Consider the following 22622-nt stretch of genomic DNA (forward strand, 5'->3'; position numbering starts at 1 on the left):
TGTATGTACGTTAAGCTTGAAAACACTGCTGTAAGCGATAGAACCATAAGCAAAATCTGTGTTCTCAACCTGCTTTTTGTCTGGTTATTTATAACCCCTTCAGACACTATTTTGCTTTTTGTTAGTGGTAAATTGTTAATGTGAAATTTAATACATTTATAGTTGTGTGACTTAGGAATTTATGAACCTTTTTGCTGACAATTTGAGGTTTCACCCTGATATTCATAAAATCAGTTATTTTTGCAAAAGCTAGCCAATTAAGATGACATGCATATTTTCACCAACTAAATTTGATTACAGTGCAGCAACAAGATGATAATTTTCCTCCTTTGTATGTGTTAATTATATATACCATGATGTGCTGGGTCAGCAATTGTCTAAATACATCGAGCAAGAATGTGGCACTTGCATAAATCATCCTGAAAGTTTTATGAGGATCAGTCTAACAGCCTCTTGACTTCATTATCTGTGGGTATTTGAGGGTCTTACAAAATAAACGGTAACATACATGCATCTTTCTTCTAGGAAGCAGTGTAATGTGGTAGAAGACTGGCAGTCTCCAGTCATTCTTTTTATCTCCGTGTCCAGGAGAACATAAACCAAAGGGGGATTCTTGCTGTGTCTCCGTGGTGGTGACTGTCGGTAGATGCTATGGTCGTGGGAGACCTAGAAGTCAAGTTTACTTGCTACCGGGACTTTGGCTTGCTTGTCCGGGATCTTGAAGCCCACTACAAGCCCATGACAACACTCACCAAGACTTTCTGCTCGACCTGAAATGCATTACCTGAAATTACTTCAATTTAGATATCAGAAAAAAACAGCAATGATAATTCGCAACGCACTCTGCAGTCTCTCATCACAGAGTTCTTTGAAAATTCTTACGTACATCCTGCATCATTGATAGTTTTGTTGTTTTCTGGGAGAAGTAGCCCTGGGACTGTTTCTTGAATCAGCTGCTGAAATAAGATGATCTGCCTGTATAACAGAGCAAAGGGGTTGGACTGACAAATACCCATTGGTTGATAAGTGCCTTCTGTAATTAAGATTCAGCTCCCAGTGACTGCACCACATTAAATATGTATGTTCCTCTATTCTCTTCTACTTCCTCTAGGTGTCTCAGGGTTCCACGGTCCAATTTTCATCAGGAAACTTCTCCTTGTCAGCAGAAACAGAAGAAAGGAGCTTCCCCCATGGAAACGAACATCTGTTAAATTGGGCTCGAAAGGAGTACGGAGCAGTCACTTCATTCACGGAACTCAAGATAGCAAGAAACATTTATATTAAAGTGGGAGAAGGTAAATTTTATGTGGTTTCAATTAATGACTGATTTATGACATCAGTTGTTTTCTTTTCAGAGAGCAGGTGGTTAGGGCAAAGAATCACAGAATTACAGAACGTTGGAGCTGGCAGGGACCCAGGAGATCGTTGGGCCTGCTCCCCTCATGCTCACTTCTTCCCTTTTTCCTTCGGAGGAAATAGGCCTGGTAACAGCCAAGCAGGAAATGGGGAGTAGCATGGTTGAGAGAGGAGGAGCTTGTGGCGTAGGGTTTAGAAGACACGCATGCACAGAAGTCAGAGTAAGGAAAGGGTGAGAATCTGAGGTGAGGGAAAGGAAGTGATCGCTAATGGAAAGAAGGAAGAGTTGCCAGAATGAGTCAACAGTTAGGGCATCCCCTTCCCTATTAACCTGCAAACATTGGAAGCCAGTGTTAGTTTATGGTCTTGAAACATCAGTTAGATTTTGGACAATAGCAGAGGAAAAGTGTTTGAATATATTTTTAATACCCACGACCGTTACAAGGACAAAATTATTGGAGAACGGAACTGTGTGGCCTTGATCAGAGATGGCCCATTTTAATTTCCTTGCCTTGCAGAAGGATATATATATCTGGTCCCTCAGCTTGAAGGCCCATTTTTAAAAATAACTTCTTTCATCATTATTTTTAGTTGAGTATATTTGGAGCCCCCCTAAGTTACTAGAAATAACAACTCTTGTGAATGAGTTCTTGTCATGGTCAGGTGATTAGGTGAAAACTGCATTTCACATCGGCAGCGTCCATCCGCTTTCTGTTGAATTCTGCAGCACTTGGCACCCCTAACACAGGCAGCATGACAACACAGCATGGGCTATTGAATGCTTGCTCTCGGCCCATTCTTATACCTGGGCTGCGTGACAGGTGCAGGAAAGACAGACCCTGATGCTGGAATGTGTGCTGTGTGCAGAGGCCGCATCGGGTGCTTTTCCCATGGACCCCACTTAACCTCGCCAGCAGTCCTAGGGGGAAACCGTTATTTCCACCATTTTACAGAGGAGTTAGTGGTGGGTGAAGCTAGCTTGCTCAAATCCACATTATTAGCAAGGGGCGAAGCCAGAATTCAAACCCAGGTTTCCTGACTCTTGAGCCTAATGCTTGTTTTCTGATGCCGTATATTAAGTCTTAGCCAAGTAAGCGCAACCTAAAAATGCAAGCAGGCACCTGGATGGAAAGACTTGTTTTGCAGAGTAGAGAGAAGAGTTTTAGATGAGTGTTGGACTCAAAAAGTTGAAGTTTGTTACTGGACTCTGAGGGTGGTCAGGTAGCTTATAATAGAAGTCAAGTCCCATTGGAACAAAATGAAAAACCTTTTTAACAAAGATTCTAAGCCCTGCCAGTGGTCTGCATTTCTGAAGGAGAACTCTAGTAGCATAAAAGAATGCTGATTACTCACCCTTTGCCCCCCAGAATTTGTTAGAATAAGAAAATGTGTTACAGTAACACTTAGAATGTTGAGCTGTTCTCTTGACAGTGCATGAACTTCCATGTGCAGTCGTCGCCTGCCTTGAGAGTGAGGAGTTTAGTGACGTCCCCAGGGCCACACGCTGAGCCAGGGAAGAACTTAAAGGACCTGGTGTCCAGTCCAGTAAAAGCTGATGACTCCTTGATAACACCTTTGGAGCCCCTGAAACTTGATTCCAGCCACCAATTGGGTACGAGTCACTGGTAGCATGGAGAAGAGCAGTTGGGAGAAATGAGGGTCCTTGGTTAGGTTGGTGGACCACGAGGTGATGTCATCTATCACCATGGATCAGGCTCCACTGAGCAGGGCTCATCAGCCAGCTTCCCAGAACCTGACTTGTCTCTACCTTGCTTGAGTCCAGGGATCCCAGGCCATGAGCCTCCTCTTGCTCTATCCCCAGTGGCTCTCAAATATGGTTCCCGCCCCAACAGCATCCTCATCACCTGGGAACTTATTAGAAATGCCAATTCTTGGGCCCGTCCAAGACTAACTGGACTGAAAGCTCTGGGGGTGGGGTCTAGCCACCTGTGTTTTAACAAGCATTCCTGGTGATTCAGATACGTGCTAACATTAGAGAACTACTACCTGCATACCTAGAGTGGAAGAATCAAGGAGTTTCAGTTCTTATCCCAACCAGTCTCGTTAACTGTGAGACTTCAAGCAACCCTCTGATTTGCCACCTATGCCTCAGTTTCCACAGCAAGAAAATGAGGAGTTTGCATTACCCACCATGTTTCCAGAGTCTGTCATTCTAGGTTGCAAAGTCATTTGTCAGTCCTTTCCTAAAATACAAGTAAGCATGTGACTTTTTTCCCCAAAAAACTTGCCAGGTTTCTACGCGGGGATTCCCCTTTGTGGTTTCCTTTCTACTTGGCAGTTGGTGTAAGTTTTGATGCCAGGCGTGCGGAAGGTCGTTTGGGGGAAAAAGAACTCATACGCACACATGTGTACACAACAGAGAGTGATCAGCTTATTCAACTTAGTGACAATGGCATCTGGGACCAGCCCTTAATACCGGCAACTTTTAAACATTTCCTAGTCACAACGTGGGTGAGTTTTTTGTTATTTGTCTCAAATCTCACATCATTGTGTGTCAATTCAGGAAACCTACACCATGTGCCTACTCTACACCAGATGCAAACCAGGCACACCTGTGAACTGGACGGATCTGCAGGCCAGCGTCCCGAGAGGGTTCTAGTACTTTGAGTTCCAGACTAGCTTTTCTGTGACCCGTACACACCCCCTCTGATTCTTGATTCCGTTTCAGTCTTGCCACCCCGGTATCATTTTCCATCCTGTGATCTGGGGGAGGCATCCGCAGGCCTGCAGCTGCACAGTGTGCATTCCTCATCTGTTCATCTGGCAAAACCCTCAGCAGATGTGGGGAGGGGGGGAGGCTGCTCCAGCCGCCGGAGTCAGTGGAGCCCCGGCCTCTTCTCTCTGAGGGTGTCTGTAGGGAAGAACGCAGGGTGAAGAGCCTGCATGCCGGGGCCTCGTGAGCTCCTCTGGTCCCCTCTGGTCTTGACCTGGTGCTGAGGGCGCCAGGGTGCCCAGAGCCAGGATGCCGCCATGTGCGCTGTAGACTTCGGCACGAGGGAGGTGATGCAGGCTTGGTGGGGGTTGGGAGCAGGGCAGCATCAACCCAATCTGGGGACCTCCTGGGCTGATCCCTCTCTCCTGAGTGACACTTGCACATGAATTTGAACCCCAGCATCCTGTCTGTTCAATGAAAGAGGCAGAACGTTGTTTCATTAACGTGCCAGGGCTCTGATTAATTACCCCTTCTGAAAAAAAGTTTGCTACACCTAGAACTTCCTTGACACTGGTCCCAGCTGTTACACAGCCAGCATTTTCGAGTTCTGTTTAAACATTTAAACCACTGGCTGGAAATCCCATCAAGCGCAGTGCTGTGTAAACGGCATGTGTAAACGGGAGTATCTTCAGACTCTCGGTACTTGTATCACTTTCCCTGGTGGAGGTGATGAGCAGCCCTCAGCACAACGAGATGATGTTTGTGAAAGCACCTTGTAAAATGTAAAGTATTACCGAAGTGTTAGTCATCTGCGTCAAGATTGTGAGAAAGAGTGAAAGTCTGCCCTCACTGTTTACCCCAAACTCCTTCCTTCAGTCTTTAGATCTGTAGTGTTGTGGTGAATAAATATGAGGGAATGACTAATTCTCACTAGCAGGCCAGAGAATTAATTAGGTGGTTGGTTCTCCTATTAATTGAAATAACAAATATCCAAGGAGGAGCCTATCTGGGGAATAGGAATGAACAAATATCCAAGGAGGAGCATATCTGGGGAATAGGAAATAACAAATATCCAAGGAGGAGCATGTCTGGGGAATAGGAATGAACACATATCCAAGGAGGAGCATGTCTGGGGAATAGGAATGAACACATATCCAAGGAGGAGCATGTCTGGGGAATAGGATAGATCATGATTTCAGGAGCGCATATGCAGGCTGTGAACTACCTATTGGATTTTATGTGCTTGGTAGACAGAAGACAACACAAGTCTGCAGCTCAGAAAAGAGAGTGATGATCAAGGGGCAGGTTGAAGCCCTGGGAGTGATGGAGATCATCTGGGAAGAACGTGAGACGAAACAGGGATTGAGGAAGGAACGGGGTTCTTAGCCTTGGTTTTGTATCAGAATCAACTATGGAGCTCTTCAAAAAGAAAGCTTCCTAGGCACCCCCACCCCCACCCCAGGTCTTCCAAATCAGAATCTCTGGGGTGGGGTCCCGAATGGGTGGATTCTGGTGTGCACTGAAGATTGAGGATTGCTGGTGTTTAACGAATGGGCAGAGGAGGAGGAACCAGGGAGAGGGACGAGAGATAGGTCAGAGGAAGTGGACGAAGACAAAGCAGTGTCACAGAGAACAGGAAAGGACAAGCTTTAGACCCAAAGAGGCCAATAGAGTTGGTCAGTAGGAGGTCACTGGCGACGATATGGGAGGCATTTCAGCGCCATGGCTGAGGAGTTCTAAGGCACTTCCTAGGGCTTGTGGTTCCCTGGGTCCTGAACCTGCTCAGTGTCACTGTCGCCTTCTTCCCTTCGATTCTGGTTACCACATAGCTCAGCCGTTTGACGGATTGTCCTGGGCTTCTTGACTTTCAGATCAAGTGTTCCCTCCCACGTGCAACATAGGGAAGAATTTTCTCTCGCTCAATTACCTTGCTGAGTACCTTCAGCCCAAAGCAGCAGAGGGTTGTGTGATATCCAGCCAGCCCCAGGATAAGGAAGTACACATCATTGAGTTAATTACCCCCAACTCTAACCCCTACAGGTAAGTGAGTGTGATTGTGTGTGTGTGTGTGTGTGTGTGTGTGTGTGTGTGTGTGTGTGTGTGTTTTGAACTGAGAGGAGATGAAAGGGGTGCCTGGATGGTGCAGTCAATTAAGCGTCCAACTCTTGGTTTCTGCTCAGGTCATGGTCTCCCGGTCATGACATTGAGCCCCGTGTAGGGCTCCTGGCTCAGCGCAGAGTGTGCTTGAGAGTCTCTCCCTCTCCCCTTACCCCTCCCCCCGCTTGCTCTCTCTCTCTCAAATAAATAAGTAAATAAAATCTTAAAAAAGAGAGAGAGATGAAAATAAAGATCTTTACTGACTTGAGGCAGAGAGAGGTACAACCCTTCCTGTGTAGAAGGTTAGATGCTTTGGGTGAATTAACAGAAGTTTTGAAAAAGGGAGTGAAGGCACCAATGGTGTATTTTATTTTCTACATCTGTCTCTAGATCCCCTATATTCTAGATAAGTTTCTGAAGCCTCTTCTGAACTTCTGGACACTGATGTCTCCTTTGAGGTTATCCCTGATAAAAAATAATTACATGCCTTATTAACATAATTATAATTTTAATAACATTCTGTTTTTAATAAAATTCTGTTCCTAGTGTTCTAGTAGCATATTTGCACTCAGATTGCTTTAAAGCTGTGTGTGTGTGTGTGTGTGTGTGTGTGTGTGTGTGTAGGTGTGACCCTTCATGGTGACACACCAGAGAGCCATTAGATACAACCTGCCTCTCGCTTGTGTTCTTTTTCTCCTTCTTCTACCCTCAGCTTCTTGCCCCAGGACTAAAAATTTAACTCTCCCCGTCAAGAATGATTAGGGAATTAAAAAAGAGAATAAAAGAGGAAAAGTGGCTCTTTCTCCCACTTTAGCCTGCATTCCTGTGGACTAGTGACTTAAAATGTAAATTTATACTGTAGAGGGATTTCAAAGTTAAAATTCTAATCAAATTTTGCTTTCAAAATGAATAAACTACACATCAGTTTTGGGAAGATTCCATTCGGTCCCACATGAAGAATTTTGTGGAAAATTTAAAAGAGAACAGGAATAGAAGCAATCTGGCAAATGTGCTTAGATATTAAGCCTTAGGCTTCATTTGAGTATATCATTCATCATATGCTTTACAAGTGTGTAAAACCAAATGGAAAGAAATACTTTCCTTTAAATTCAGAATGACAGAAATGTTATTGTTTGGTTAAAAAAAAATCTCTTTTATACTGAATTCTTAGAAGTTTGGGTTGTGTTCATCAATTTTCCAGTAATCACTTGGTTGGCCATCTGTTTTCTTTATTTTAATAACTGTATATCCAGAAGTTTGGGAAAGTAAATACAGATATGATTCTGTAGCTAATGTTAATGGCTTAAGCAAACCTTATATAAGTCAAATTTTCTAGCCTTTCACTTATTTTATCTGAAGTGTCCTAGTTTGGTTTTTTTGTTTGTTTGTTTGTTTGTTTTGTTTTTATTACCAGGCCTCCCTCCTCCCTGCCACCTTCCTTACCAAACTGGCACTTAAATTTCTGGTTTTGAAGGATTTTGAGCATATAGGAAATTGGAAAGTTACACATTGAAGGTGTTGAAGGTTGAAAAGCAACAATTCTGCTTTAAAAGTAAACAACTCTGGTTGCCCAAGTCCATTTCAAACAGTGGATGCATTAAGTAACCATCTTTTTTTTTTTTTTCTAAAGAAGGAGAAAAATTTTAGTGTCCAATTATCAGCAGGCATATTTGTCTATTGTTATGTAAAACCATTTTGTTTTGTGTGCACTAACAATCTGTTTTGCACATGTCATTTGCCTGGGATCAAGTCCAGCTTTTTAATCAACTGGCCAGACACTGGAAACATGAAGACTTGGAAGAGAGGAGAGAGTTGCAACTTTCTGGCATTTGGGTCCTAACTTTGCCTTTGTTTTCCATTCACAGTGCTTTCCAGGTGGACATAATAATTGACATAAGACCTTCTCAAAAGGACCTTGAGGTGGTCAAAAATCTCATCCTGATCTTGAAGTGCAAAAAGTCTGTCAACTGGGTGATCAAGTCTTTTGATGTTAAGGGAAACCTGAAAGTTGTTGTAAGTTGGTGGAGCATTTCTTTGTTTTGATGCATGGCAGCAATTTAAGCTGTGCTTATGTGTGTTATTTTTGTGAAGTTTCTGCTTCTCTGAGCTCTCTCTGTTGTTTTTCACTTTGTGAAATAGGCTGCTCCTTGGTTTCTCCTGATAAGGGCAGACAGTGTGGTGGTTAAAAGCGTGGCCTCTGGGGTCAAGATCGAGATGTGAGTCCAGACTCTGCCATTTAAAAACAGTGACCTTGGGCGAGTCCCTTAACCTCTCTGGACCCTGTTGCCTCATTTGTGAAATTCCTGACGTGTATGAGTGTAGTTTCCAGTCAGAGTAAGTGTAGAATAACTTGCATAATGGGGCCTTTCATGGCTGACAGTCCTGTAAGGGCCTCAGTGTCGTGGTACTGAATATCAGCTCTTACTTTGGGGTGAGGTATTTAGGGAAGGTGTGGAAAATTGGGCTGACCCCAGCTCATACTGTTGACTTTTCTTTTTGAGATAAGTACATGCTATTGGCGTGTCTTTTTGCTTCTTCTAACTTCTGAGAGAGAAACACTGATAAAAGAATCACAGTAATGGAGAGGTTAGTGAAATGATACAGGAAAAGTACCCCCAGCCTATTCCCTAAGCATTATTTTCATGAAGGAAATATACTTAAGAAGTTTAATTGGTTGGTGTGATAGGCAAACAGCAGCTAATCTCCTGAGAAGTCGAATGTTGAAATTCAGTAAAATAAATTTTTTTAAAGATTTATTTCTTTATTTGAGAGAGAGAGTGGGGGAAAGCTTAGAAGGAGAGGGAGAGAGAATCTCAAGCAGACTCCGTATTAAGTGAGGAGCCTGACACGGGGCTTGATCCCACAACCCCGGCATCATGGCCTGAGCTGAAACCAAGAGTCAGACGCTTAACCAACTGCACCACCCAGGTGCCCCAAAATAAATCTTTTTCAAATATTTTTAGGAAGATGACAGAATATTGCACAAATTACATTGAAAGTTAAAGGAAAACTCTCCCTCTTCATTTTCAAGAATATAACTATCTTAGCATCTCTTTTATAGATTTCAATTTTTGTGCATTGTCTTTTTAAAAAATTGTGTCTGATTCCTTTTTCAGTACCTGCATTGTATCAGTTGGAGAGGATTTTATGTTTTCAGTATTTGGGGGGGAGGGATACCTTTGGTTGGGTGTTATTTATCCTTAAGTGTAATACAGCAGTGAACAAAGCCGCTGCTCCCCTAGGTACCATCATGCACGAGCACTCACCAGAGGCAGCAGGCAAAGCCACGAGCATACACATCTTAATTTTAAAGTAATCGTTTCTGGTTCCTGTGGGTTTTTTTTTTTTTTAAACTTTGAGAGGATCCAAATAAACCATCGTGTGTAAGGGTGATCCATTAATTTGGTGTCGAGAACAAAGCCCAGCCGTGATTTTCTGAAGTCAGAGCTGTTTTGATTGCTTTCCCTGGCATGGCATGAAGGGTGTTGGTGACCCGGGGTGTCTACAGCATTTGCTGCCTGGCACACCAACCAAATGTTTTTAATTTTCAGAATAACAAAAACAGGAAAGGGAATCATGCTTTGAAAGGCAAAAACATACGGTACATTTTAATTCCCTGCTGGAGTTGTGTAAATGTTCTTTCGGCTCTGACCCTTCAGTGGCTCTCTCTGTACCTGAGCATGTGTTCCTGGAGTTCGCTGTGAATGCCTTCACTTTTCATATGAATAAGGAGGGCTAGAAATGAGATTGCTCATCCCAGTGCAAGATCTGTTTATATTCCCCTCTTTGGCTGTACTCCTGTTCCAGGCCAATTTTGGACAATGCATGACAACATTACTAAACAATTAGGTAATGTTGCATGATGTTCTTTTTTATTCTCCCAATCCGTTTCATGCTTTGTGATTTCCTAACTCCCAGTCTCAGATGTGAATTCTGCCTGTGCTATGAGGGGAAGGTACCTGCTACTAAAAAAACATACACTCATGCTTAGAAAGGGGATGGGGTTTATAGTGGCCTTGTTCATAGTATTTTCTTCAGAGATAGCCTGGTAGAGTGGCAAGAACCATGGCTTTTGTGCCTGACAGGGCTGGAATCAAATCCCATTTCTGATTGTCATTCCTCTTAGTTGGTAGAGGAATGACAATCCTTAGTTGATAGTCTGTGGCCTCACCTACGAAACGGATATGATGATAGTACTCACCTCGAGAGTTCTTGTGAGGTATGGTAGAGTTCGTTCATTCCTTCATTCAACAAACGTTTGTCAGGTGCCTACTGGGTATTTCATCTAAAGCACTTGCCACACTGGATGTACATGGTGGTCTCCACCATACGTGCTATTTCTGTGCACCTCAGGGTTCCCCTCTCTAATCAGGGAATAATAATGCCCATCTCCTTATATTTTACAGGAGAATTAAAGAACATATGTAAAGCTTCTAGCACAATGCTTGCCATAAAAAGGGAGTTCATCTTCCTTCCACAAGCAATTTTTCAAAAATTTGTCTATAAGAGCAACTTCTCTAAACAAAGTGAAAAACAAAATGTCTACTAAAAGAATTATAAGGAACTTGATGGGGTAAATGTAAAGAAGCGCCCCATTAAACATGAATGGCATGTGTGTGCTTGTAGGGGGTGGGGCATGGGGCAGAATGCACCCTCCAAATGACAGAATGGTCCAAAGAGATGCAAAGGGCAGGACTGTGGACAAGAACGGGAATACTAGAAGCATCCGCAATGCCCAGCTCTGGCTCTTTCTTCAGGTCCCCTATGGACCATGCATAATCACATTTTGGAAGAACCTCTGAAACATAAAAGAATGGATGGAGGAAACTTACTAGAAATTTTTTGTTATACTATTTCAAATGGTCTCAGCACTTCAGAGTTGATGATAGGCAGCTTGTTCTTAGAAAAGACATGTTTTAATCCCAGTGGGAATATGCATTACATCTCTGACCAACCTCTCCCCCTCCACCATCAGTTCTGATGCAAGTGTGTGTTTGGCAGTGGAGGGGAAGGGGGGAGGGAGGTGCTTGGACTCTACCTAGCTCACCATCCTTCACAAAGATGTGGCTGAAACATAGTGGCGGTATTTGGAGGACCGCCCCCCCCCCCAGAAAACTCCCATTTGGAGTAGCTACACTGAAGCCTTGGAAAAGCCTGGGGACTCCCAGAAATACAGGGTGAGGAATTCACTCATTGCTGGGAAGGAACCAACTTGCCAAGCCTTGCTGTTTTACAAATGTGTAGATAGATTTCTAGCTTTGTAAGTCCCGAGGCGTAATCAATATGAGTTGTACTGACAGCTCCTAGATTTAATGTGGAAAGGTGTAAACAAATCATTCCATACTGGTACCAAAAAGACAGGTGGCAGTTGTGATGATAGTATTCTGGAAATACAGTATTTTCTCAGCTGTCCAACAACATAAAAGACTAGGGCAGATGAGGCCAAGCAGTCCTGTTTAGGCCAGTGTTGCAAGTCCAGCCAACCAAAATGACATGCTGCTTTGAAAGGCTAGAAGCTGCGCCTAAGAAACTAAGTTTTAAGAACGAATTGGATCCTTCTTTACCTCATCTTAGTTTAGTTTTTTTTTTTTTAACCCTTCCTTCCCCCAGGACATTTCCTCTGAATCAAAGTAAGAGCTAGAAGATTCCAAACCTGTGAAACTGAGTTTTTCACAAATGGCTGCGAAGCATGGTTCCTTTGCATGCATGATTGTGACTGGCCAGTCACGCAGCTTCGCAGCTTTGGAGAAACACTTTGGGTAACAGAAAAATACCCTGGGGGAGAGCCTTTGAGCTTTGAATTGAAAATATGTGTCCTCAGCCAATATCCCACAACCAAAGAGGCCAAGAGAGCTTAGAGCCTGTGAATCTTCTATGGTTTTGCAGTGGGAAAGGATTAATATTTAGTCCTGTTAGGGGCAAATAGAATGGGAAACAAATGGGGAATTTGGGGAAAAATGCTGCATGTATGCAGGAGAAAATAATTGGGCATGGAAATTAAAGTGATCTTTATACGGCATGAAAATGGTCTGATCTGCGTGCTGGAAGGGCTTGCCAGCCTTGTTGGAGCAGTTGTTGAAAAGGTGGTGCCTTCGTTTTGGCACTTCCCCACAACATTCAGCTCCCTCGCATCTGACAAGATCACTGTCCTAGGAGCCAGGTGATGTGGAAATTTACCATCCGTGTCTTGGTTACTCAGTCCTTTCTTGGAAGGATTTCTATCATTCACTATTCATTTTGTAACTAATTACCAAGTGAAAGTCAACTTGTATTGTGGGATGAAATATTGGTTAGAGAGACAGTAACCCAAATTAAGGAATTAATATTTAAAAGACAAAATCTAAGCATATACAGTTAATAAACTTGACAAATGAATACAGTGACAGGATCACTAAATTGATCATAAATTATAACTGCAATATCAGTATGGTTATTTCACCATATGGAATTTAATAGTTTACAAAGATGAGACGGTCTCCACAGTGAAGTAACTAGGTTGTGACTTCTTTCATTTAAATCTAGGGTACAGGAGATAGAAGCAGGGACATATTTTTGGCAGGATAACATGCACATCTGTATATTTTATACATCATTTTAAGTAAAAATAAGGAAAAGTTTGATATGTATGCATATATAATTTAAAACATTAAACTAACTCTGGTAACATATTAGGTATACTTAATGTGTAGCTACTTAGCGATCATTGGGTTATTTTTATCAATATAAGCAACCCAAATGGTATGATCAAACAGCATGAATAGATTTCTTTTAATCTGCTATTAAAGATTTTCATGCCAGTGTCCTTAGTCCAAGGAAAATAGGGATCAAAAGAATAAATAGTTCCTTCATCTACAATATGTAGAATCTGTTTGTTTCAGCTATTCAATTCTTATTTAAAGCACTGTTTAGTTTTAGACTCATGAGTGAAATTTTGCTGTTATCTTTAGGCTCCTAACAGTATTGGCTTTGGGAAAGAGAGTGAAAGATCCATGATAATGACCAAATCAATAAGAGATGACATTCCTTCAACCCAAGAGAATCTGGTCAAGTGGGCTTTGGACAATGGCTATAGTCCAGTAACATCATATACAGTGGCTCCTGTGGCTAACAGATTCCATCTTCAGCTTGAAAACAATGGTAAGTGTGATTTTTTTTTTCCTCAAGTAAAAATATCCACCAAATGAGGCTTTCCAATGAGGAACTCTCATTTCAGCTTATATGGTGCTGTTGTTCTGTTGTAAATTTTGATGATTCATTTGACTACTATAAAGCTTAAGGTTATCTAGAATTGTGATAGATTATTTTGAGGAAACGGTCTTTGGTACAGATTTCTCACTAACAGAGTTGATTGCATGTTGGAGAACTTCGTTGTAGATCAAATAATTCACTGTGATTACATTAGGAGCAAATTAGCCTGGATTCTTCTCTCAGAAGTGCCTACTAATCACTTACAGCTGAGGTACAGCTGCTCCTACTACAGGGGAGAAGTCCTAGGTCAAGCTGTATCTTGTAGGACAGTAGTTACCAGGCACTTTCTCGATCTCACCCAGAGGGAACACAGGAGTTCTTACCCCAGTTGGATGGAGCAGAAAATGGAATATTAACAGGTTCTTGAGGTTTTTCCAGAGCCTTGTAGCTAGCGAGACTCAAATCCCAAGTTTTCTGATCCCCAGACCTGTTCCTTACCCCAGTGGTACTGCTACCAAGTGTTTGAGTACGGGCCACTTATTCACCGTTTCAGGGGGAAGTTGCTTAACCTCTGAGCCTCAGGTTCCTCCTCAGTAATATGGGAGAAAAAACAGGCCCTACCTCAAAGAGTTGTGAAGGTTTCTATCAACGTACAAATTAAACACCTTCCAAAGCTCTGATTTCTTTTGGATCCATACGGCTGTGCCATCTTTTTCCAAAAGATAGTATTGAAGGAGAGTTCATGTCCTCTGGTTATCTTCACTTCCTGCTCCACTGAGGTGGACTGACCTCAGGCATTGGCTTTGAGACTGGATATGGACAACACTGGGAAAATTTTTCTTCCCTAAATTGTTGAAAATAGGACAGAACACTGAGCATTAATTATATGGAGATATGTCTCTCCCTTTCAAGGAGTAAGTGTGCCTAAGCAACTTTCTCTTTTCAGGACTAGGTCCTAAAAGGCCAGGATGCCTAGATAGCTGTTGGAATTTAGTAGGCAGAAAGGAGATAGCGAATAATTTTAAAATGCCAATATTGTTTCAAGAATTCCTTAGAGAAATTAAAGAATCTCTAGATTCAAGGGAGGTATTTCAGTGGCCCAATAATATATTGGGACAATAATGTTCTTATTCAAATCATAGATTTGTATAGCTTATAGAGCCTTAGAAGTTATCTAGTCCAATGGTTCTCAACCTTGGGTGTACATTGGAACCATACAGAGAGCTTTAAACATATTAATGATTAGGTTCCACTCCAGAGAGTCTGATTTTTATTTGACCTGGGGTACAGCCTGGGTATAGGGAATTTTTTTCAGTTCCCCAAATAATTTTAATGTGCAGCCAAAGTAGAGAACTATTGATCTAATCCAACCTCAATTTTAAAAATTAGAAAACCAAGACACAGAGAAATAAGCCATTGGCCCCAAGCCACTCAGTCAGTTAGAAAGAACACCAGGACTAGAATTCAGGCTTCCAGATCCCCATCTCTTTTACACATTGCTTGTGAAGAGTCGTTTTACACATGCCCATTCTGTGCTAGTTCCCCTTGTTCTTCCGTCTAATGATGATGATTGTGGCCTGGTATCAAACACTGATGATGTTTTGCCTTCTTCTTTCACCACCAGAGGAAATGAGAGATGAGGAAGTCCATACCATCCCTCCTGAGCTACGGATCTTGCTGGACCCTGTCGCCCTGCCTGCCCTGGAGAACCCACCCATCCGAGGAGGGGGAGGCCGAAATGGAGGTTTCCCCTTTCCCTTCCCTGACATCGCCAGGAGAGGCCAGAAGGAAGGAGGAGAAGATGGGATCCCCCGGCCAAAGGCCCCGGTCATCCCCAGCATACAACTGTTTCCTGATCCCACAGAGCCCGAGGAGGTGCAAGGGAACATGGAGGTTGCCCTGTCAGTCAGATGTGATGATGAGAAGATGATCGTGGCTGTAGAAAAAGATTCTTTTCAGGTCATTGCAATTTCTTAGAGAAGAGAAAGCCACCTCCTTTTCCCTCTTGCGCCAGTGTATGTTAGTTATTTCCTTCTCTTTCTTTCACTTTTGAACTCTGGGGACTTGATACTGTTTTCTCAGTTGGATGGACTCACTTCCCCTTGGCTGGGAGTCTCACTCGGGTCCTGTTGTTCTCAGTTGAGGGGGGTTCCAGATCCTCATGTGTCAATATTTTGGTATTGAATTTCCAAGGCCAACAAACACAATCCTTGGTAGGTTGGGAGGAGGCGAGCAGGGAGGGGAAACGCAGGCCTCCAGCAACCAATACTGTATGGGAAGACTGGGCAAAACGTGCTCCCCGTGTGCTGCAGACCTGCCTGTGGGCGCCCCCTTTACGTCTTTGGTGGTGGTTGTTTCAGGCCAACAGCTACTCAGGGATGGAGCTCACCCTGTTGGATCCTACCTGCAAGGCCAAGATGAATGGCACCCACTTCATTTTGGAGTCTCCCCTGAATGGCTGTGGTACTCGTCACCGGCGGTCAGCCCCAGATGGTGTGGTTTACTATAATTCCGTGAGTGTTCTCCAAAACAAAGCTTGGCCCTTTGCCACAGCCTTGCCAGGTGTTACCTTAAAATTAGCCTTAAAGTTTCTATGACCATGAGCAGGGGCGTGTACCCCAGGCCTAAACAAAGCCAAGCGTCAGTTCTCAACAAAATGGGATGTACTTTGACCCTGAGTCTACACAACTGAGCTAACCAGCTACATGGTCTCTGTGGCCTCATTTGAGTTTTGTCCAGAGATGGGAGGACATCTCCTTTCCCCATGAACAAAAGAACCAAGAGAAATCCGAAAACGGCTCTCAAGAAATTATTAAGTCTCTCTCCACCTCTGAGAAAGATCTTACAATGAAGCAAATCAGGAGATTTGCTACTTTTGACGTTACCCAAAGCGAGATTACATAGATTTCCCCAATGATAACCCACTGCAATAGCTAACCTACACTTTTCAGAAATCCTTCTCGTCAGCTCATTCATCTAAATCTTTTTTCTTCAGATTAAGCCAATTCTTGCAGAAATACACACTAGGCAGTGAATATTAAAAGAATTTGAAACATGAAATTTCACAAGTACTTTATAGTGTTAATTTTGCGGTTCAGGTTATACTTTTGACGGCAAAAATAAGGCTCATAAATCCCCGAGTTCAGCTTTGGCATGGGACAGGGTGGGTGGGACTGTCATTCATGTCCGTCCCACTGCCCTTCAGTAGATGCACTTGACCCATCCAGAAGAAAGACTGGAGATCAGGTGCTCTGTCAGGGTGGCTCACGTGGGCACTGACTCTCCTATGGACCCAAGTTTATTATTCTTCAGACATAGAGTGTTTGAGCTGGAAAGAACCTTCAGATGATCTCATTCAACTTCCTCATTTCACAGGTGAGGAAATTGAACTCCCGGGAATTAAGAGACTTGCTTAGATTTGAGGAACTAGTTAATGGCAGAGCCAGGACTGAATCCAGCTTCCTGACCTCTCATCCACTAATCTTTCCCTGACACCAGGCTGGCCCAGCTAATCTCCCTTTGTTACTGGAATCATTTATTAACCTTTGACCTCTATGATGAACACCCTCCTGCCAATTCCAACACTAAATTTTCTTACATTATCCAGTTTTTCCAGATATAATGAATGGCATATATCACTGATATACTTGATTTTGGAATTTTAAATTTATGACTAAATTAACACCAATAAGAGGCTATGGTAATCTGTTAAGTGAAACAAACAAACAAACAAACAAACAAACATTTGCCTCGGAAGAGAAAGGTGTATCTTAAGCCCTTAAAATCCCTTTCTTCTCATGGGTGTGTGTGTGTGTGTGTGTGTGTGTATTATGATGATGATACATTGGATAAGCAATGTCCTGGGTACTTGGCTTCAGTTCCATCAATACTTCTTTCTGCAGAACTGGTAAAGAATGGAGAAGTGGTTTTCCTACATTCCCTTCCCATGCTCTTCCCTTCAGTGAATATTGTAGCTGTTCCAATTATAACTGTAGCAATTTTCTGACTTAATACATATTTTTGTTTTGCACCATATTCAAAAATCTAAGCCCATGAAATAAAACCAAACAAAAAATGTGAGTATTCTCTAAATGCAAAGAAATTAAGATTTTATTTATGGAGTCATGGTCCTCAGGTGAATTTTACATGTTATCTAGAACTAACCTAGGAATAGTCATTTCAACTAACATTAAGATAGATTGTCATAGATAAAAACATGATTCTTTCCTGCATCTGTACCATACACAAAGATATGGGGGAGGAAATGAGGAAAAGATAGAGGAGTACAGAGAAAAGATGAGGAGACTAGCTCAATAGTAAACATTAGGTACTTAGTTTCCAACTCACACTTTATACAAATCTTGATGGGTACAAATAAGAAAAGTTCTTTGAATTAGCTTGCTCTTAGTATTTGTTAGAATTTTTGATGTAAAGAGAAGCCCCCCTCCCTTCCAGTGTAGACTGGCCTACTGACAACCCCGTTCAGCCCTATTTCAGTGCCTAGTTTTTTCCCACTGTTTGAAACGTCTTATTTTTTACAAGGAAAAATGCATATTTTAGTTCAAGTCTTAATTGGAACGTATGTTGGGTTTCTCTTTATTTTTAATCTCTTTGAAGGTAGAATCCTAAGAAAACTTGGAGTTTCGTTGGTTTTTTTTAAGTTCAGATTTTCAGTTTGCATCTGAATTATTACATGGGTGTTTGTGTGAGGTAGAACCAAATCATTGATTTGGTGTCTTAACAACACTGTGCTTTCTTTGCCTTTTAGATTGTGATACAGGTTCCGTCACCTGGAGATAGTAGTGGCTGGCCAGATGGTTATGAAGATTTGGAGTCAGGCGATAATGGATTTCCAGGAGATATGGATGAAGGTGATACCTCCTTCTTCAGCCGACCTGAAATTGTGGTGGTACGTGTTCGTTTGCAGCAGGTAGTTTGTGAGAATGTTGTCTTTTTGGTTGGCCCTAGTTAGGGACTAGCGGGTGGTGCGGTGGGGGGGGGGCGGGGGGAGGCGGGCGGAGAATGGATGTTCTTTAAAGACCAAAGCTTACAAAGTTCCAGGGTCTTCATCCTTGATTTGACTGGGATTTATCTCTGTTTTGTTTGTTTGTTTGTTTTCCCCAGTTTAATTGCAGCCTGCGGCAGGTGGGGAATCCCAATAGCTTCCAGGACCCACCCAACAGAAACATCACTTTCAACATGGAGCTGTACAACACTGACCTCTTTCTCGTGCCCTCTCAGGGGGTCTTCTCCGTGGCAGAGAATGGACACATTTATGTTGAGGTATGAGACCTGGACATTAGCCTTGGGCGGAATTGTCATAGCTCCTGGGGCAGAGCCAAGGTGCCTGCAGCAGAAGACCTCATCATGTTCTTCCCTGTGGCCATTAACCAGCTCTCCTTGAGGGCTTGGCTCAGAAAATGCATCCAGGTTGATTTCTGACCAAAGTAAGACATTGCAGGATTTGCTACATGGGGAGAGCGTTTTACAGATGAATGCTTTTTTAAAAAATCGGTGGTGTGATGGGGCACCTGGGTGGCTCAGTCGGTTAAGCGTCTGCCTTCGGCTCAGGTCATGATCCCAGGGTCCTGGGATTGAGTCCTGCATCAGGCTCCTTGCTCAGCGGAGAGCCTGCTTCTCCTTTTCTCCCTCTGCCTGTAGCTCCCCCCGCTTGTACTCTCTCTCTGTCAAATAAATAAACTAAAATAAAAAAATCAGTGGTGTGAATTCTACTAATAAAGCCCCGTTCTTGCTTGTCATTAGCTTTTTTGGAACAGTGGTTCAGTAGTTGCAGTGTCAGAGTTAACCAAGAACATTTCACACCACCTCACATGGTACCACAGTGAAATGCTGCGTGCTACCCTATCTCATGAAAATTAAGGTTTTTTTAGATCATTATCTAAATGTATCTATAAATGCAGTAAGCTGTTCCATATATGTAATGGTAATGATTATGCATAGCATAAGTTTGTGGAATAACTATAAAAATATTAGGTAGTGGTAGTAAGAATGAAGTAATAACAGCTAATATTTGTTGCAGATTTATTTTATGCCAAACTTGGTTATAATTATTGTAGTAATTTACTCTTCAAAGCAGTCCAATGAGACAAGACTATTGATATCCCCATTTTAGGGGTGAGGAAATTGAGGCACAAACTTGTCTAAGGTCAGACAGTAACTAGTGGAGTTCAGAGTAGGTCCATACTCAGGTTGTCTGGCTCAAGAGCCCACTCGATGCTATTATCATTTATCCTCAAATTGCCATTTAAAGAGGAGAAAATATGACCACTTAGCAGTGCAAATATCCAGGTTTAGATTAGATTCTAGGATATCTGCTGGTCTTACAGGAACATCATCTTCTCCTGAGCTAGTTTTGGGGCTAAACTGCAAGCTAGTGTTCTACTTTACTGGGCGAGGAGTGAGAAGCTTACGGGGTCGAAATGGGATGCTTCCATAAGTTGAAAGTGACTTCAGAGCACATATTTCTATTTCAGAAAGATAAATAACTCTCACATTTGTTCAGATTCTGGGATAGAGCCCACTGGCTCTAGACATTTTCCTGGATCTCTCCTCTTTTTTGATTCCCTGTTTTGAGAGGTCTTCTCTTTCTTTGGGTATACCTTCTTTCTCCACTGGGGAAAATATACTGCTTTCTACATGCTGTTCCTAATTATAGATCACTTCTTATCCAAGAGCATTATTTTTTTCTTGCATTTCTGGCTGCACAATCCATCTGTGTGCATTTGGGCAGTGACTCTCTGTCATGCCCTGGGTTTTAGGGGCCCTGCTTAACTGCAATTTGTTCTTTTCCAAATGTGTACCTGGCTCTGCTAATTTATGGCTTTGCTGCTCTATGCTAATCACTGGCCAGTCTTCCTCCTGTATCCTACCCTGGGAGTTTTGGTTTTTCTCCCCAGTCCACCCAGTGCTGCTTACTTGAAATTCTTTTTTTCCCTTATTTTCACATTTATATCTTTTCATATATCATCTGTATTTTTCATAGTTAAATTTAGTCAAAGACATTGTGAAATGATGAAAAAGAAATGGACTGAATCTATTTGCTACCATTTTATTTATTTATTTTATTTTAATTTTTTTAAGGATTTTATTCATTTGATAGAGAGACACAGTGAGAGAGAGAGAACACAAGCAAGGGGAGAGGCAGAGGGAGAAGCAGGCTCCCCACTGAGCGGGGAGCCCGATGCGGGGCTCGATCCCAGGATCCTGGGACCATGACCTGAGCTGAAGGCAGACACTTAACGACTGAGCCACCCCCAGGCCGCCCTATTTGCTACCATTTTAATATCAGGTGTACTGAGAGTTTGAGGAGGGTGGTATATGTTTTAAACGGCTTTATTTTAAAGTTGTTTAAAACCACCTAAAATTGGGGCGCCTGGGTGGCTCAGTCATTAAGCGTCTGCCTTGGGCTCAGGTCATGATCCCAGTGTCCTGGGATCGAGCCCCGCATCGGGCTCCCTGCTCAGTGGGGAGTCTGCTTCTCCCTCTCCCTCTGTTTGTGTTCCCTCTCTTGCTGTCTCTCTCTGTCAAATAAATAAATAAAATATTTTTTAAAAAACCACCTAAAATAGAGAATCTGTAAATATTTTGCAAAATAAAATAGCAGCCACACCTAATCTTTGTTTCTGTTTGGACACCAATGCTGGTAAGAAAATTTTTTTATTTAAGTAAAACTCACTGAATCATTGGTTTGGCCTAGAAAACTATTACCAAGTTTCTTCTCCCAACCATCCTTATCACACCCCCAGAATCCTGTTCCTTCTAGACCATATCCTTTCCTTTAATCCAAGACATTACTGATTTTGCCACGTGGTCTTTGGTCATCTCTGGGTGATAGTTGGTCACGTCATGGCAGCTTTTCTGTTAGTTCATTTGTCTTGGGGCATTAAAAAGAACTGTTTATAACCCCCCAAATTTAAATCTAGAATAGTACTGCTGATTACTGCTGTCGTGTATTGACTAGCTGGGAACTGTGTTGTTTGCGGGTAATTGTGACTTTACAGATCCTCACAATAATTGTTTCTAGTTGGTATTGGTGCCCTTCTTCTGTATGGGAGGAAGCTGAGGCTCAGAGTTCACAGGCCATGAGCCACACAATTTCCTGAGGCTTGTCTCCCTCTGAGACCTGTAGTCCTTCTACTACTCATTTCTAGGCCATTTTATTTTTTTACAAGATTTATTTATTTATCTGAGTGGGGGAGGGGCAGAGAAAGAGGGAAGAGAATCCAAGCAGACTTCACGCTCAGCGCAGAGTCTGATGCAAGGTTCGTTCTCACGACCTGAACCGAAACAAAGAGGCAGCCACTTAACTGACTGTGCCCACCCTCCCCCGCCCAGGGCATTTTAGATTAAAGGACTTGCTGATAATATTTTTTCCTCTAAAACAACTTTTTGGGATACCTTAGAGTTTCTACCATTACATGCTTTCTTTGAGATTCGAGAAAAGATTTACATTTCTTCTTCTCTCTACATGTTTGCATTGTGGGTTCTGAGTTCATGTTAAAGGGTACTTTTTAGTAATAGGATATATGTAATTTGCCATCTTTCCCAGATAAAATATCTTATTTTTCAGAAATATTGGCAAAATAATGATGTGTGAATATTTGCAGACTCCCAAACACTACTTCCTAGAAAGATTTCCCACCAGGTGTTCTCCCAAGGCCACATGGTGGGTTTGGTTGAATCAACCCTGTGGCTACAGTGAAATAGGAAAGAGAAAAATGGGCTTGAAGTTGGAAGACCTGGGTTTGAGGCTTGGTTTTATCCGGTGCTTCCCAGGTAGGATTTTGAACGAGTCGTCTATCCTGTATGTTCATTTTTTCCTCCAAAATGGGGATGAAACTCTTTATCTCACAGTCAGAGGGATTGAGCTTTAAGGCGCCGCGTGACATAATGACAATCAGCTTCATTGCTGAGTGTCTTGGCCTTACCGCGGAGGGATCTTTCAAAATAGTGCTGTGTCCTCAGAGCCCCATGCGATGTCAGGGGTTTCCCCTGGGTTCTCAGGATGGAAAGTGTGTTTATATCTCCATGCCTTTTGAAAGGCTTCTGGGGCTATTGGCTTATGGTTAAGGACTAACTTTATTTCTAAAGTGTTTATGTTTATTTTGATCCTAAGTTTAGGCAGGGAATGAAGCATGAGGGGAAAGGCAGTTCACGCAGCAATCCGTGTGTCGCCAAATGGAGAATCCACTCTGGCCTGGGGATTTTAGCTGCGTTCAGGAGAGTTGAGGTTTGAATTCTGTTTATACTTGGCCAAACACCACTTCCTGTTTCTAAAGAAAAGAAC

General features: G+C 42.5%; 1 protein-coding gene across 9 annotated transcripts in view; it reads left to right on the forward strand.

Annotated features, from left to right (window-relative positions):
• TGFBR3 (transforming growth factor beta receptor 3) overlaps positions 1–22622 on the forward strand; it is a 199060-nt gene that overhangs the window by 144552 nt on the left and 31886 nt on the right. For all 9 annotated transcript variants that reach the window (XM_073896325.1, XM_025872178.2, XM_073896324.1 and 6 more), the window contains 8 exons: positions 1112–1295; positions 5902–6070; positions 7993–8140; positions 13075–13264; positions 14940–15274; positions 15676–15828; positions 18084–18224; positions 18440–18598. In XM_073896325.1, coding sequence (XP_073752426.1) covers positions 1112–1295; positions 5902–6070; positions 7993–8140; positions 13075–13264; positions 14940–15274; positions 15676–15828; positions 18084–18224; positions 18440–18598 — 1479 coding nt within the window. The remainder of the gene's footprint in view (positions 1–1111; positions 1296–5901; positions 6071–7992; positions 8141–13074; positions 13265–14939; positions 15275–15675; positions 15829–18083; positions 18225–18439; positions 18599–22622) is intronic.

The sequence above is a fragment of the Callorhinus ursinus genome, unplaced genomic scaffold, assembly GCF_003265705.2.
Source record: "Callorhinus ursinus isolate GAN/ISIS: 27379988/994484 unplaced genomic scaffold, GSC_fseal_2.0 scaffold9, whole genome shotgun sequence".
In the NCBI taxonomy this organism is placed as follows: domain Eukaryota; kingdom Metazoa; phylum Chordata; class Mammalia; order Carnivora; family Otariidae; genus Callorhinus; species Callorhinus ursinus.